The sequence below is a fragment of the Sciurus carolinensis genome, chromosome 3 (genome assembly GCF_902686445.1).
Source record: "Sciurus carolinensis chromosome 3, mSciCar1.2, whole genome shotgun sequence".
Classification (NCBI taxonomy): Eukaryota; Metazoa; Chordata; class Mammalia; order Rodentia; family Sciuridae; genus Sciurus; species Sciurus carolinensis.
The window spans coordinates 85256692-85273780 of record NC_062215.1 but is presented as its reverse complement, the minus strand read 5'-3'; the positions used below and the strand labels follow the sequence as shown (position 1 = coordinate 85273780).

Below are 17089 nucleotides of genomic sequence, written 5' to 3'. Positions count from 1 at the left end.
GGAAGGAAAAAACCCTATAACATAAAGGATGTTTATTGACAGAGTCTCTTTCAGTTTCTTCATGTATAAAATGAATGGAACATTGCCCCATATTGTCTAAGTACCTTCAATTAAATTAGGTAATAAGGTCCATATATTAATTAATATTATCTTCTGCCAATCAATAGGTTTTGCATAGTGCTACTTCTAAAATACCAGATGACTAATGATACAAATGCTCTACACTCAAAAATATGATCAGATCTTTACATATTTTTCAGTTCAGTGAAATTCCTCTGAGGCTTCCAAAACCACAGAATTCACTCTAGTCCATTCTAGTTTGGAAGGTATAGATTTGGTATCTCTGAAATATGTTTACATGTTGTTGTTTGGAAAGAATTGGTGGCTTCTGTCATAATTGGAAACCACTTGTTACATCTTGAACTCAAAAGTGTAATATTTTAAAGTTCAGAAGTTTTGGATTTTAGTAAGAATTGTTTGGCATTGTCATTAAATGCTTAGTCAAAGAAACATAAGGAAATATTTGTACCAGTCTTTAAAAACACATTCTGTCAAGCACGTACAGCCTCTTTTCCCTGAATCAGCACAAGTCCGACTCGAAAAGCACAATGGGTTGAAGGCTAAATTGATCAAATTTCTTCTTCCAGCAGAGTGAGGGTGAAGAGGTGGTCAGTGTTGTTCACCTTAGCATGTGTAGAGACAGGAAGCAACCTCTCAAAGGAAAGAGGGTGACTGTACTGACAACTTCATGGAGCTTCATCCTTAATTTTCCAAATTCAATTGTATCAACTGGCTCCATAGGGAGCTCTTACAGACAGGGAGAGGACAGTAAGGGACTGGTGTCCTTGCTGAGGTCTAGTGTTCACCTATGAGATAAGTAGTTTCCTGAAAGAAATCCCAAGCAGAATTCAGTCAGCAAACCTTTTGCATTGGTGGACACAAATGTGCATTTTCGCTGTTTGAGAGCTATTCTCAATTCTGTGATGGAGAGGAGCCATGGTGTGCTGAAGCCAGTGCAGATCAACTAATTGTTGCCGTTTTAAGAATGTCATGAGCCAGTTGTTAAACACAGCAATTATTAAGATATATAAGCTTGCATTTGTACAAATTATACTAAAGACAAAGATAATACATACTCAAGGCTCATCACTGCCTAGTTATTTTTACATTTTATGCTTATCTAAGTTCCACAACCTAATACAGGAGGAACACATACATGACAGTGTGCTGGTGTGTCTCTTCCCAGCACTGCATTTGGTGGCCTGAAATCAGTCATGGTAGCGGTATTTATATCATGGAAATTGGAAAAGGTTATAGAGCATGGCTTTTCTCTCCCAAAGATGTTTGTTAAACATTTGCCAGCATGCTATTGGATAGGAGTTTGTCATCTAGCTAAGTTGGGAATGTGAGGAACCCCGACTACTGGGAGGCACCACTGGGAGGTTGTTGCAGACAAGCTATTCTCTTCAGGACCATGTGCCTGGTTTCCCTACGCGTGCCTCTCAGCAAGCCTTTGTTCTTTCCACCCATGTCAGTCTCTGTGATTTCCCTGAACTCTTTGATTATGCTTACAGCACAGAGGCAGGGATGGGGGAAGGGAATGTATCAGCCACTGTGGTGATCCACCAAGACAGGTGGCAAGGACTTGCAGTGTACATTTGAGTACAAATGAGAAGTGGAAACTTGGAAGCATAAGACAGAAGTGGTCATGTCCCTTAACCAATTACCTTTCTTTTCATAAATCACAGGTGCAGTGTGCATCCCTGTATATAAGAAATACATGTGGAAATGTTCAGAGTTACAATAGATTGGATCCCTTCCATATTCCAAGCACTGTGCAGATAGGGAAAATGTGAGCCATTGTGCAATGTGGTGGGCACTGGGACTAAGGGTATACAGCATGCTGTGGGAGCACAGGGCAGGCACCTAGCTCAGACATGTACCATTCTGATAGGTGGATGTTTGATCTGTACAGTTTGGGAAAAACTCTGAATGATACAAAGCTCTTTTCAGCTATATTAAGGCATGGAAAAATTGTCATGAACAAGTTCTAGGCTTTATAAGAAAGTGATATGATATGATTTCAAGGTAAAAATTAAGTGCTGTGTATCCCAGACCACCCCTTGCAAAACTGCCTACTTTCTAACACCCTAAAATGCTGTAATTAAAGATTTACTCCCTAATCATCTCTTTACATGCAAATCCTCTTAGTGCCTTATCATCCTTTGAATCTGAATGTGAATGAAAGTGTGATACTCTGTCAGAGAGCAGGTTTCTCTATGGGAATTGTTGATAAATAGGCCCCTAGAGTGGGAGCGAGGAAGCGAGGGAGAAATGAAGGGAAAAGGATAGGAAAGGGAGACTGGAGATTAAAGGAGCCAGTGCCTGAAGCTGATCTCTATGTGAGGCTATTTAAAAGTGCCCAGTGAAGTAGAGGAAGGAGATTAGGGGGAGGGAGGAGGGAAGGGAAAGGGTGGGTGATCTACCAGGGACTTAAATGGAATAAATCAACTTCCATGCATGCATGATTTTTTCATAATGAACCCAACTGTTATGTGTAACTGTAATTCACTAATACAAGAAAAAAATGCAGTATTCATGTTGAAAAATAAATATTTTCTATTTATTAAAAAATGCCCATTCTAAGGGTCCTGGCTACACTTCTCCTGAATGAAATCTTCCCTAATCAATAGACACACTTCTCTCCTAGCTGAGGCCACCACCTCACCTGCTGCACCCTGTGAAGGGAGTGTTTTTTTTTTTTTTTTTTGCAAAGGATGGAAAAAGTTTTATGTTCACTAAACCCATCCACAGCAGGCCAGGCTTTCTGTCAGATGCATTTTCTATTCAATATCTCAATGGACCCCAAACAGTGATGGATATTTATTATTATCATTCCCATTTCCCGGAGAGGAATCAACACAATGAGTCCAAGAGATTTGCCTGAGGTCATGGGAGGAGAAGCTGTGCTGATTCAGATCAACACCTACTTAACTTCAAAGGCCAGCCCTCTTTCTATTATTTAAAAAAAAAATAAGGAAATTTACAAAACATACTGTTGCCTCCCATCAGATGCTCACACATTCCTCCCAGGAAGGTAGATCTTTCTCACCAAACCTACAGCCCACCAGCATCATAGGAGGATTCCTTTCCTGTATATCCGCACAGGCAAGAAAATTCTCAAACTTACTTTTTCATTGTATTATTACCTTTTTTCATTTTCCAGATATAATGCAATATCAAATAATATATTTTCAGATCACATTCATTTTTCCTGTTCTACACCCATGTACACAAATGTGCATGTTCATGGTAATATATCTTCTTGTACCATTTTCCCCCAGTAAAGGAAAATGACTAAGGGAGAGAAACAGACTGTACACAAAATAATAGAAAGAAAAGTATAAAATTGTTCAAAGAAACAGCAAGAGACTCCTGGCTAGTTGACAGTTGATGGCAGCAAGGGGGATGAAGAAAGTGGCAACTGCTTTCATTCTGAGTTTGGTTCCTCCTGGATACTGGTTCTCAAAGTGTGGTCCCCAGACTACCACCACCACTAGCAGCAGCAATAGCAGTATCTCATGAGAGTTCATAGAGATGTCAATTCTTTCTTGCAAACTGCCTTTAAGTTCACTAAATCTAAACACTAGCTGGGAGTGGTGCCCAACAACCTGTCATCCTACAACCTGCCAAGTGACTCAGATGAACACTCAAGTTTGCTAGCCATTGATATAAAGCTGGAGCTTTATATCAATGAATTTAAATTCCAGAAGTTCACAGAGGTTGCCTTATGAAGTGCCATCTATTCAAATCTTCAAAATACAACAGACAACAGGGTCCTCAGGGATATTTGGGGAATCTCTATTTTACTCAGAAGGCTAAATCTAAAGCTCCCTGGCCACAGAGTGTTTGTTGGTGTGGCACCATCATGGCTGACTGATCTGAGGAGGGTGCCACAGGACGCTGATCCATAGTTCCCATGATTTTAGAGACATACCTTTTTCCTGATCTTGCGCTGACCTGTCTGCCTTTGCTGATTTGAGGGACTTTCAGCAAGTTTGGAGAAAGCCATTCTGAAAAGAAGCAACTCTTGCAGCAGAGAAAACCACAGGATGCAAGCCTTTTTAACTACTGTGAACTGGACTTATTTTTCTCTTTCTCTTCAGAGGATGTCCTTTCCCCTCCTTCATTCAACTCTATCCCTGCTTAATTTCTGCCAATTTCATTAGCACATTATTATTTTGTTCTTTTTCATTCATTGAACCCAAAGTTTCCTCTCCCATGGGTGTTGACTGGAGTCTAACATTATCTACTTTCACAATAATTTGATAATATTGACAGCCAAGATTCTATCTTGGTTGTAAAATGTACTTCTGATAGCTAAGTTGAAAGTCATTTCCTTGATATTTTATTCAAAGCTATACTGTTCATCTATTTCAATGAGGTCTGTTGTTTTGAAAGCCTGGTGAGTAGGCTGAATCACCTCCCCAAGGAACACTTTCCTGCTTCATCCAAAGTCAGGTGGATTTTTGGAGGCAGGCAGGGAGGGCTTTGAAGATGTTCTCAGATCCTATTGCATTGTAACTTTCATTGTGAAAAATTAATTTGTTTCCTTTCCTAGACTATTTCTTTATGTTAGACCCCGGGTTTTGTACTTCTTCATGACCACCCCCAGCATAGCTCCTGAAGTACACTAGGAGATCAATAACTGAATGAATGCAAAAAAACATTCATGTTGAAGTGCGTGTCCTAAATATGGTTGTTCTAGCCATCTATTGTTATGTAACCAACTACCCCAAACTTTGAGGTCTAAAACAACCATTTTATTTTTCTCACAATGTTATGGGTTTAAAATATGGAAAGCTCATAGATGGACAGTTCATCTCTAATCCACGTGACTCAGCTGAACTGGAGGATTTATTTCCAAGAAGGTTCCTTCACTCCCATGTCTGGCATCCCAGTGTCCCCAACCCGTTTCTCTCCACAAGGCGTCTCATGCTGACAGGCCTCTCCACATAGCTTCAGCTTTATACCACCTTAGAACATTCAGACTTCTTACATGGCATCTCAGGATGCCAAGAGCTAGATTTATGTTATAACCTTGAAGGTCTACAAACTGATAGTGTAACCACATTCTATTGTTTAAGCAAGCCAATAAAGCCTGCCAAGATTCAAGGAGCAAAATCACATCTGTGATCTATGGCAATACTAGTAATAAGTGCAAGGAACATTTATAAGTGAGCATCAGAACTCAGTCATCTATACTGCTGAATAAAGCAAAGTGTAAGTTTTAAATATTCTGCCACTTTTCACACATACTGTGTTGTTGCTGTTGTTATTGTGTTCATTTGGAAACCATAGATACTATAGTAGATAATACAACAAATAATAAAGCAAGTGTGGCTAAAAGGTAACGATCAAGGAATCTGATTGAATGATATAGGGAAATTCTTTGTAATGTTTTCATATTTTGGTTTATTGGAATTTTTAAATTTTGGTATTTGTGCTCCCTAGTAGGTTTTGTGGGTGCAGGTGTGAGCCAAGTCACAAAAATTGAATAGGGTTTAGAAAGGCCAAAGGGAAAGAGAAGCATATTCCATGTTAGAGTGAGCATCCAAACCAAAGGCACAGCCACAGGAATGAGAAGGAGACCTTCCTGAAATAGGAAAGAACTGGACTTGACTCAGGAGATGGCATGTGCTATGGGTGGCAGCTGCTCTGGGGAATGAGTGGGGGCAGACTGTAAGAGTTGGAAGGCCTACTGCAGAGCCACTATTTTATGTAGAGGGAAGTTTTTTGTTTTTATTTATTTTTATTTTAATTATTAGTCTATATTAGCTGTACAGATTAGTGGGTTTCAGTGTGTCATTTCCATACATTCATATGCTATGATTGATCATACCCACCCTCTCTACCTTGTGCAGGAGGTTTTACAAAGAAGTATTCTACCTTTGGTCAAATACCTGTAGAAAAGAAGATGTTATGAAAGGTATAGTGTAAAAGGATTCTAAACATAATATACTTTGGGGGAATTAATGTAGAACAGTGGTTTAAAAGCATTAGTTCTTTGGATCATTTGTAAACTTGGGTCAGCACATTTATTTACAGAGCAGAACCTCTAAGAACCACAGTGGCTTTTAAATATTAATTCAGACTCCTATACCACAGTAAAACAAAACAGTTTGGATTTATACTCTGAGACTTTTTGATTTTATAAGGACCCACAAGGATTTTATAGGTGAAACCAGAAATATATTTAGATCACCATAATTTGGAGTCATGGGGAAGCCACTGTGAGCAGGAAATCCTCTAAGCCAGAGACAAAGTCTAGCAAAGGTTTTTGATTGTTGTGGAAGACAAGGCTGAACACAAAGATGCACTGCTGTATGTACTTGAATGCCCTAATTGTATCCTTTGGGTATAGTGATTTAATAACATACTTATTTAAAATGTAAAAAGACTCGTGTTGTAATTTTTGTAATTCTCGGTAGTGATACTTACATGTCTTCCATTTCTTTCCCTTTCTGCCTTATTCTTTCCCATCTCTTCTCTACAAATATTCACTGTTCCTTTAAATCTCATTTAATTAAGAGGTTTTTCTGTTTTTTTCCCCTGTTGTCTCATGTTGGAAGTAGGTTAATCCTGAATCTCTAATAAATGCAAATGGATTAAAGAAAATCATGAGTTCAAGATTATTTTAACTTCACTGGCATAATTGTTAATATCTCCACTGTCCCCTGGGATATATAGGATTACATCAATTAAATTGGTCTGTGTAACTGAACACAGTAACCATAAATGTGACTATTGTGTGTTCACCAGCACCCTTTTAGGTATTTAATTTGCTTGGCTATAATAGATTGTCAGAGCAGTAAACGTGTGGCAAGTAATGTAAACGGTGTAATGATGGTAATTATCTGAATGGATCGATTGTTGTGTTATTGCAATGTGATATGAGTAGAAGAAAGATATAGACATCCCATATAAATTCCCATTTTCAGTTTTATTTCCATGCACATTTTTTCCAAGACATTTAAAGTGAAAACAACATAAATTGGCATTGCTGTTCTCTCCATTATCTCCTCCCATTATGCTTTGCGTTGTTTCCTTATTAATATCAGCACATCCCACCAAATCTACATTTCTCCAAAGAAAGCAGCAATTTTATAGAACTTGAATTCTAGTACTTTCTTCTGTGATCCATGATATCCAAATATTTGAATTTGAAGTCACTTTGTAGGTTGATTAGTTTATTCCTTTCATTTATTAATTAAAGAGCTATAAAACAACAAGGTTAAATAACTTGCTAAAGGTCACACACCCTGGCATCATCTAGTAATCTACAAACAAATGGACCTAGAACCTGGAACCTTCCCTCCCACCAGTCCTGGGGGAAGGACTAAGTGGTTGCACCAGCTGCAGATATGGGTTTAGTACCAAGGGGCAAAAGCAGCCCGTGCAGAAAACACAGGTAAGTTAAGAAGAGCTTTCAGTTTAGTTTGGGTGGAAAAGGAGTAGTTTAAGTTTAACCAGTACTTAAACATTCTGAAGGATCAACCTGAGAGCAGAAGGCCTAGGCTATGTGACAGATGTCTGTCCATGGTGAGAACTGAGGGAACATTGTAGGATCCTGCCTGAGGGATCCTGTGATGAAGCCATAGCTAGAACAGGGATGCAGGCCCAGAGGAACAAGAGTGAAGACAAGGTCAAGGACTAACTCTGAAGAAGAAACAGCGTGTTCAAGTCTTGGGACTAGAGCTATGACTAGGTGGAGACAGTCCTGATTCAGGTGGCAGGATTATCTTCAGGTGAACTTTGCCCCAGCACTTTCCCTCAATTTCTTCTTACCATTCAGTTGCAGTCACTTTACTCAAGTTTGTTGATTAAACTAATAAAAACTGACATAAATCTGAAACTTTTCATGCCTCTGCCAAGGAAAATATTCAAATCACCAAGAAAAACAAGACCACACATAATCCATGCCTTCTCATTATCAAAACCAGAGAACATCCAAATTTCAAATTACTGTAAGTAGAAAAATAAACATCAGATACCCACAGAACTGCTGTAAGCCTGTGTGCCCAGGGATGATGGTAGAAGAAGGAGAGGAAGAAAGGTCATCCAGAATGAAACAATCCAGTACCATGTGATCAACACTGATCATAGGTGCCAGGGTCCCAGCACTGGCTGTAAGGCAGGGCTCAAAAGTGTGAGACCTCAGGCTGAGTCTGAGAATACAGGAAAAGAGAATACAGGACCCACCAATCATAATCATAGTCCATCAAAGGGGCTGAGACAAGGATAGGGAGAAAGGTGGAAGCATCTTATGTTCTTACACGGTATGTTGATAAAACAGAAAGAATGCAACTAATGGAAAGGAGAGTAATTACATTACATATGTGATGATGGAGGAAGTCAAAGGACATTATTTTTACTAGACAGTAAAAAGCAAGATAAAAAATGGGGGGCCAGAAATGAGTACTAGTAAAGAAAATTCAAGAGTTAAATGGGAATGGGTAGAAGATGGCAGGAAGCCTCTCTGACTGTGGCTCTCAGTGTAGGGTTTATTTTCAGAACACTGTTAATGTTTTACATATTCAAAACAATAAAATGAAATCAAGAAGAGGGGAAATTAAATTTGGATATTATTGGAAACAAATGAGCCAGACTGAATTTCAAATGAATAACATAACCAAACTAATGGAGGGGGTGGAGAACTAATCTAGTAACTTCTGAACACAGGATTTTTATTATATACCTTCTTGCTAAAGAAAAACAAACAGCAAACTCTTCCTGATACTGTATTTTGTAGCATAATAGGTTTGTATGCATGGTGGGATGGGACACACCAGTAAATGCAATGATATTGGGAGCCCTGGTTCTCACCACACAAACAAAAAGATGCAGATATGAAAAGGGGAAGGCAAGGAGGAAGGAAGAATTCCATGGACAGAAGGTGAAAGAGTTCTTCCACTGGAAAGGACTAGAAGCCGTGCTCCTTCAGTGCAATTGCATGTGTTCATGCTCAGATTTTAGCTTCGAATTTTCATTTTCCAATTCAGTAGACATAGGATTCCTTGGAAAAATGGCTGATTTCAGGAACAGTGCAAGGAAAAGACAAGAAGGGTCTAGAACATCTCTGTGGCAGAAAATAAAGTGTTTTCAAAATAATGGCTACCTGTCAAAATGATAGAGTCCAGCTTAAAGGGGCTTACCTGATGAAAACTGGGGAAATGTGAGCATCAAAATTAATATTGACAATAATGACTTATGACTAAATAATATAAAAATCTATGTGTACATACTGATAAACAGGAATTATACTTATGTGAGAATACAAATTCCTAAGTGTACTATAATTCCTCTTATCCATAGTTTCATTTTTCACAGTTTCAGCTATCCTCCATTGACTGTATTGGGAAAATATTAAATAGGAAATTCCATAAATAAATAATTCATAACTTTTTAAACCATTCAAAGTTATGTGATGAAGTCTCATACCATCCTGCCTCAGTAGCAAAAACCTCCCTTTGTCTAACATATCCCTGCCATGTGCACTACCTGCCCATTGGTCACATGGTAGCTGTTGTGGTTGTCAGATCAACAATGGCAGTATCACAGTAGTTGGGATGAAGTAGCCCTTATATGACTTCACGAGGATCCCAATGTGCAAGAGTAGTGATGCTAGTAATTTTGTTACAGTGTATTGTTATAGTTATTCTATTTTATTATTACTGATTGTTATTAGTTTCTTACTATGCCTACTTTATAAATTAAACTTTAGCGTAGACATACACACATAGGAAAAACATAGTATATAACAATCCACCATTTAATTATGGGAATGCACTGTGAGAAATATGTCATTAGGTAATTTTACTGTTGTGCAGAGTATGCTTACATGAATGAAGCTATGATGTCACTAGGTGATATAACTTATAGGACCACTGTCATATAGGTGACCCATCACTGACCAAAATATCATTATGCAGAACATGGCTGTATATAGGGTTCAGCACTAACCTTGGTTTTAGGGACCTATTGGAGGTCTTGAAATGTATACCCCACAATAAGGGGGACTACTGAGTTATAAATCACCATTTGAAGCTGAAGTAATCATTGACCCAGTTAAGAAGTACTTATTGATGGCTGCTCAAATAGGTGAAAATTTGGTGAGCAATAGGATATTTTTAAAACCTCAAAATATTTCCATCAAAATTGCTTATTAGTTACTAAAGGGAAACTAGTGATTTTATGGAGATTTGGCAAACTCCATCTTAAGCATGTGATGAAAGTTAACATGTCCACTAACGGAACATGTGACTATCATGAGACTGATATGATTCATGGGGAAGGACCCAGAGTCAAATACGTGCTATTCCTGCCACATGTGCATGAGTAAGTTTCAGACAAGCCAAAATTAAGGGACTTTATACACAATAATTGACCTCTACTAGAAAGGAAAAGAGGAGGAAAGAAGAAAAGAAATCAGCATTATAAACATAGGAATTGCTTCAAATTAAAAGATAATGAATGAGGATGACATTAGAATACAAAACATGATTATAGACAGCATTATAGACTAGAAAAAAGTGACCATAAAGGATATGTCAGAACAAGTGATGAAACTGGAATATGAACTGTGTATCAGATTCGTGTACTCTATTAATGTTGCATTTCCTTAAATCAACACCTAGAATGTGGTTGTGCAAGAGAATGTCTCTGTTATTCAAAAGTACCCGAAAGTGTTCAGGAATAAAGGTTGTCATGTCTGCAACCTATTTTCAGGGTATGGAGAAGAAGCAAAAGGGAAAGAGAATGATACAGCAGATGTGGCAAAAGGTTAATGATTAGTGAATCTGAGGAAATGTGTGTGGGAGTTCTTTTTACTGTTCTTGCAAATCATAGGTTTAGAATTATCTCTAAATAAAAAAGTAAAAGAAAATGGATGGATACAGAGAAGTTATGAAAGAAAGAGGTTAATCTGTGCACATCTAAAAGCACATTATGCTCTCTACACACTGACTTAGAGCACCACCACCAAATCCAAAGGAGGTCTATAGCAAAGAGGTGAATAAAGGCCAGTTTTCTTGGGAGGGGAGTGGGTGTTCATTGTCACAGCCCTGGGCAGGGGTGACTTGCACAGTTCAGGATGCAGATAGGACCACCATGGTCACAGTGGAACCAGGTCCCCAAAAGTGGAGAGCGGCTCTCATGCCACCATTTCATGCTCCTCTAAGAACTAATATGCTTTTCCAGAGCACGTCTCCCCTCCTTGCTGGTCCCTGTAGCCCTGCAGTCACCACACTCAGCATTCACATACCCACATGGCCCTAAGGAGCAGGAAAGCAGTAATTAGAAGAAGAATGGTAGAAAGAGAGAGGCATTTCACATTGTCTTTGGATGCTCAAATGTCACTGAATAACAGTGAAAATAGCATGTTTAGTTTGCATTTTGGAATTCAAGTTTCATTCATGATTTTACCTGAGATCCTTTTCTGTGGCCTCAACCAATATTAGGCTGTGAGATTGTGACAGGTCTTAATGAAGGGGATTAAGGCATTTCTTACATTTACATTTTTGTGGAATGAGATAAACATTGTAATCTTTCTATGGAACACTCTCACATCAAACCATGATTTGATTTTCTACCTGTTCAGAATATCAAGTTTTGCATTTCTTGAAATTATAATGTATTTTTGTGAGTGAGTTGATAAGGCAGAAGTCATCCCTGAGATATTTATAATAGTACTTAGAGCAAACTTGTCAAAGGTACTTCTGAAAGATTATTTTGGATCCTGAAGAGATATATTTAGTAAGTGTATTGAATAAGTTGTCACATAACACAGCATTTCATTGATTCATTTGTGTTATTTTTGTACCTGACTGCAGGCAGAGAATTCAGCCTTGGCTTTGGAAAATGAAAATCAAAGAGAACAGTATGAGCGATGCCTTGATGAGGTAAGTTGAATGGAGAGGTACATCATAAGAGGCTGGGCTGGTCAGAGTCTCATAATCAGGTCTTAGTGTGTGCATATCACCAACTTCCACAGATCCTAGCATTTTCTGTTCCAAAGGGAAGTTGTAAACCTATGAGAAGGAAGATTGGCAGAGTGGGTGTGTGTATGTCCATCTCTTTTCCTCTCTCTCTCCTCCCTTCTCCCTCCCTCCCTCCTTAAATCCACATACAGGCATCTGTAAATTCCTTCTGGTTATTATTTAATATTATTAGGACACAGGTGGAGTGTGCTTCCCTGTATGATCAATTCCTTCTGTCCAATAAGTGGGATCCCTGCCTATGAATGAGAAAAACGACATTGAAGCATGTTGCATCTGCCATTGGATGCCATCTCTGAAAAAAAGCAAATCCTTGATAGAGTGGGTGGGACAATTTTCACAGTTGGCAGACAGAGGAAAAAATATCAGTAGATTGAGTACAAGCCAAAAAGAGAAAGGGAAGCGAGGAAGAAAATTTGAGGGGAATGGAAGAAGACAGGGCCATACGCACGAGTAAACTCAGTAAGTATTATTTGATGATAATGAAGAGATGAAGACAGAGACTTGGGTGTTTGAGTTTCTGGCAGGTGACGGGGAGGTCTGGAGTGTGCCTCTCCCTGCCTGCCCTCAGCTTCCATCTCACCACCAGTCATCACACTGGAGATACCCCTGTGCCTTCTTCCTGGAAGGGGGGCCTTTCCCCTCACTGGAAATTTCTCCTCTGAGACTTGCTAGTGATTGCAGCCATTACATAAATGAGAGGACTTCTTTAAGCATCTGCCCAACACCCTAAACTCATGAGTGCTCTGGGAGATTCCTTGAACAGATTTTCGAAAAGCCACACTTAATTATGTTTCTATTACTTTGCCAGTGGGAATTACCAAAATATTGTCAGTCTTTTTCTCCCTACTACCAATTAGGAAATACATTTCCAAAAAGTTCCTCTTGCTATTTCTTACCCTTTTCTGTCTCCCTCTCATAAGACATGCTGTCCCAGAGGTTGATGTGTTGGACTATAAATCATGCCATCTCCCATCCCATCTATGACACCACTGTATCACCATGTACTTTTTTAGGCCCTTCAAACTGAAGTAGTCTGTTTCTGTACTCAGAGTACAGGTCACACTTAGGGTTTTCCTGCAGCACTGGTTCTTGGCACATAATTTCTGGATGGGCAACATCAACCTCCCAGGGACCTCGTTAGGAATGCCATCTCGGAGGCCCCACCGAGACTCACAGAATCAGACTCAGGTTGAGCCCCTTCATCTGTGTGTCACCAGGTTCTGGGGGTGCACACTGCACTGGGATCCCTTCCTGAGCACAGTCTGCTTTGTATTTTTTGCATATATGTGGTTGGAGGACTCCCAAGATGTCCCCAGAAAAATGTTTAATATTCAACATTTTCATTGCTTAATATTTGCAGCCAAATACATTGGTTACTGAAGCAAAATGGTGTCTGTAATTTTCTGCCCTGTCAGGAGCAGAATAATCTTTGCAATGTCTAAAGTTAAAAGAATCATGAAAAGTTGGTTGACATAAAAGAAAGCTTAAAGTCTCAGGGTCTAGCGAGGCCAGTTCAGCAGCCCTCACCCCTGCTCCCCAGCCTCTTGGTCCAATCAAAGTTTAGGGCAAGAAAGATCAAATAGATCTATGGGTGTTTAAAGGAATAAATAATGCCCTTGGGTCATATACATTGATCAGCAAAGTTTCACTTTAACCTCCCGCACAGAAATTTCCAATGAGACTATCTATACTCAAAAGTTAAATTTATGTGACTCACATCACAGAAACTTCTTATGCATCACAATTCTTTCTCAAGTCACCCCTCTCCATCTATCAAAAAGCTCATAGTGTTTCTTTTTGGAAACCCTGGTTTACTTACTGTGTGTTCCCCATATCTTCTTTCTGTAGGTTCTGGCAGAATGTGTCGGGAGAAACATAAGTTTTCACCCACTAAACCATTTCATAGAGTTTCTGCTGCAGGCAGAATTTTCAGAGGAAAAGTCCCTCTGTTCTTAATTGCAAAAATTAACAGTTGCTGAAGAGGTGATTTACAACAAAGAACTACCTCTGAGCAATGCAAATGTTTTGTATTCACAAAAACTGGCCCCTGATTACACATGCCAGTTGTTTTGTAACTAATTGCATGAGGTAGATAATCCATTTCCGTGCATTGTAAGAGAATGCTCTCAAAGGGGTAGTTCAATGTAGTAATAATGCCAACTGGAAATTCTTTTCAAGACTTTTTATACTAATTAGACAAACTAACAAGGTAAGGCTCATGTAAGTTATTTCTTTGCTGGTAAGTTTCATAAAACATACTCAGGTGAATAACATGTAAATTTAAATGTTCCTCAATCCTATCTGCATTTGATTGTTATTTTCTGGGAAACAGAGAATATATTGAGGATTTGGGGAAAAACACTGAGAGTCTGAAATTCCTTCTGTGTTTTCTACTAAAAGAGGGTATTTACTCAAAAGTAAACCGACCCACATGCATAGATACACACACACCTCTACACACTCCCTGGTTTGATGAGCATGCACACACACACACACACACACACACACACATTCCCCATCACCTCTACTGCTACCCATCTCCTTGTTTCCTTGATGGGCAGTCCAGAGGTAGAATCAAGGATTCATTTTATTTTTCCTTGGGATTTTGGAGTTTTCGGTATTTGAATCTAGTTTCTTAGTCTGCCTGTTTGACAGGCAGTTTACCAGCTTTCAGAACAACTATTCCCATTTACAGAGGTGTAATGGCATATATAAAATAAGTAAAATTACACCTGTTAAAATCACTGAATTGCATTTAGATGAATTTACTTGTGACCTACCAACCTTTACTGGATGTTGGCCTCATGCAGGCTCTGGGAGCTCATGGTGCTACCAGACAAGTAGCAGAAGTGGAAAGATTCATAATCACAGAGAAAGGGGCCTAGAGAAACTCAGAGGAAACAAGCTTCCAAGGCGACTTCAGAAACAGATGGCACAGCCACCAGAGGATGGGAGGAGCAGTAGGTGGGTGGGTGGTGAATTGGAGAGGGCATCTTCAGCAGAGGGGCTGAATGGAGCACACAAGATTGAGTTTCAGATATGAAAAGGCAGGCGGCACTCACCTTTGTATATGTTGGCTATGCCTGAGGAGCTTCAGAGGTGCCACTGGTGAAGTTGCACCCCAGAGATTCTGATCAAATTCTTTTCTGGGACAGAGCCTTGAAATTTGAAATACTGACCCATGCAGAAGTTTTGGCTTATTTCTGAGTTAATAATGCAAAGCTCTGAACAAAACTAAATACTGTCACCAGTATGGTGTTGCATTCCTATAGCCCCAGCAACTCAGGAGGCTGAGACAGGAGGATCACAAGTTTTAGGCCAGCCTCAACAACTTGGTGAGACCCTGTCTCAAAATTAAACAAACAAAAAGAAAAAAAAAAAAAAACTGGAATGTGGCTTAGTGGTAAAGTGCCCTTGGGTTAAATCCCTAGTGCCAACAATAAACAAACTCTATTCCAATGTTTCTCAAAGTTTGTTCCTAGGACCCTCTGCATCAGAAAGACTGTGTGGTGACTGAGGAATAATTCACATTCTCAGACCTGGGCCAGTCCTTTACAATCAGTATGCTATGTCGCAAGAGGAAATTGGCAGTTTTCACAAATGTTCCAGGTGGTGGAGCTTCTGCCCATGAATTTGGAGCAGCTCCCCCCCCCCCACCCCTACTTCAGACCCTCAGAGCTAGATCACAATCCTTAGAGTCAGTGAGGATGCTGAGGTCAGGTTCTTCTCCAACTTTAGTACTTCAGAGTGCAAGAAAAGGCAGAAAAAAAAAAATGAGACTATTGAATGTTATTCTGAAATAGAAAAAAAAAAAAAAAGAAAAGAAAAATGCCAGAAAGTCTTTTAGGCCAACACTAAATAAAGACAGAAGGACATTGTTAAGAATAGCTCTCTGCTGTCTCTCTGATCCGTGTGCAAAGATTGAATTGTGAAATCATTACATTGTTGTGCATATCCCACATCTGGGTCCTACATAGTCTTTAAAACCAGCCTTTCAGTGGATACAGTCTTGTAGATGGACAATGATCCTGCTCATGGCTTTCATGCACTTCCAGTGCCCACTTCCTGACTAGGCCATGAAATGCACAGATGATCTTCTTGTGTGCCCCACACTACAGCCACCTCAAACCAGCACCCATATTCTATTGACCGTTATGTTTTCCAGGACCCAGCATGATTCTTGGTCTATTTTAACTGCTTACTGCATATTTGTTAAATGACTAAATGAATGAATGGAGATGAGCAGCAGGAAATTAATTTTCAAATTGCTTTCCCCAAAATCCCACATTCATATTTAGACTAATTTCTTCAGTTATCTCATCCACGATGAACATTTATTATGCAGCGATCCAAAAGATAATCCAAAGGATCAATCAGATGAGAAAAATAGTAGACCTACTTAAAAGACTGATTTGAATTAAAAGAGACCACGTGGACTTTGGTTTAGGAAAACTCAGGATCAACATTGTCATAGGTCCCTCATCCTGTGCCATATGGGGCATGCAGTTATCTCTTCTAGTTTCTTACTCACTTTTATCTTATGGGGTTATTTGGTAAATTAATAGCATGGATGCTTAGTCACTTGTATTTATACATGTGCATTATACACACAAATGATTCACTTACAAATAATAAAATCTCTTATTCTGAAATACTTCTTTATTAACTGCTTACCTGAAAAGATGTCAAACTCTCTGAAATTCAACTCCCCTGGTTCATGTTCAATATTTATGGAGTGACAACCTCACATCAGGCCCATCCTAGGTGGCTTCTCAGATGATGGCTGTCTTCCCCGGCAGTTTTCACAACAGTTCCTCTGTTTTACGGTTGCTCCCCCATACCCCTACATGTTAGTGCCCCATCAACACAGGCAGTCTTTGAACCCAAGTCTTTTTTGTGATTTTGACTGGATAGCCTTCCTGCTTTGCTCCAGCTACCTCGGTCTAGTAAACAGAAAATTCCTCCAAAGGAAAATTTCAACAACACTTGCTTTTTCAACCAGTTTTTTAAGTTACCTTGCTGAAATGACA

General features: G+C 39.3%; 1 protein-coding gene across 5 annotated transcripts in view; it reads left to right on the top strand.

The window, feature by feature from the left end:
- Nckap5 (NCK associated protein 5) overlaps window positions 1-17089 on the top strand; it is an 863608-nt gene that overhangs the window by 647001 nt on the left and 199518 nt on the right. For all 5 annotated transcript variants that reach the window (XM_047544852.1, XM_047544850.1, XM_047544849.1 and 2 more), the window contains one exon: window positions 11892-11960. In XM_047544852.1, the coding sequence (XP_047400808.1) occupies window positions 11892-11960 (69 nt within the window). The remainder of the gene's footprint in view (window positions 1-11891; window positions 11961-17089) is intronic.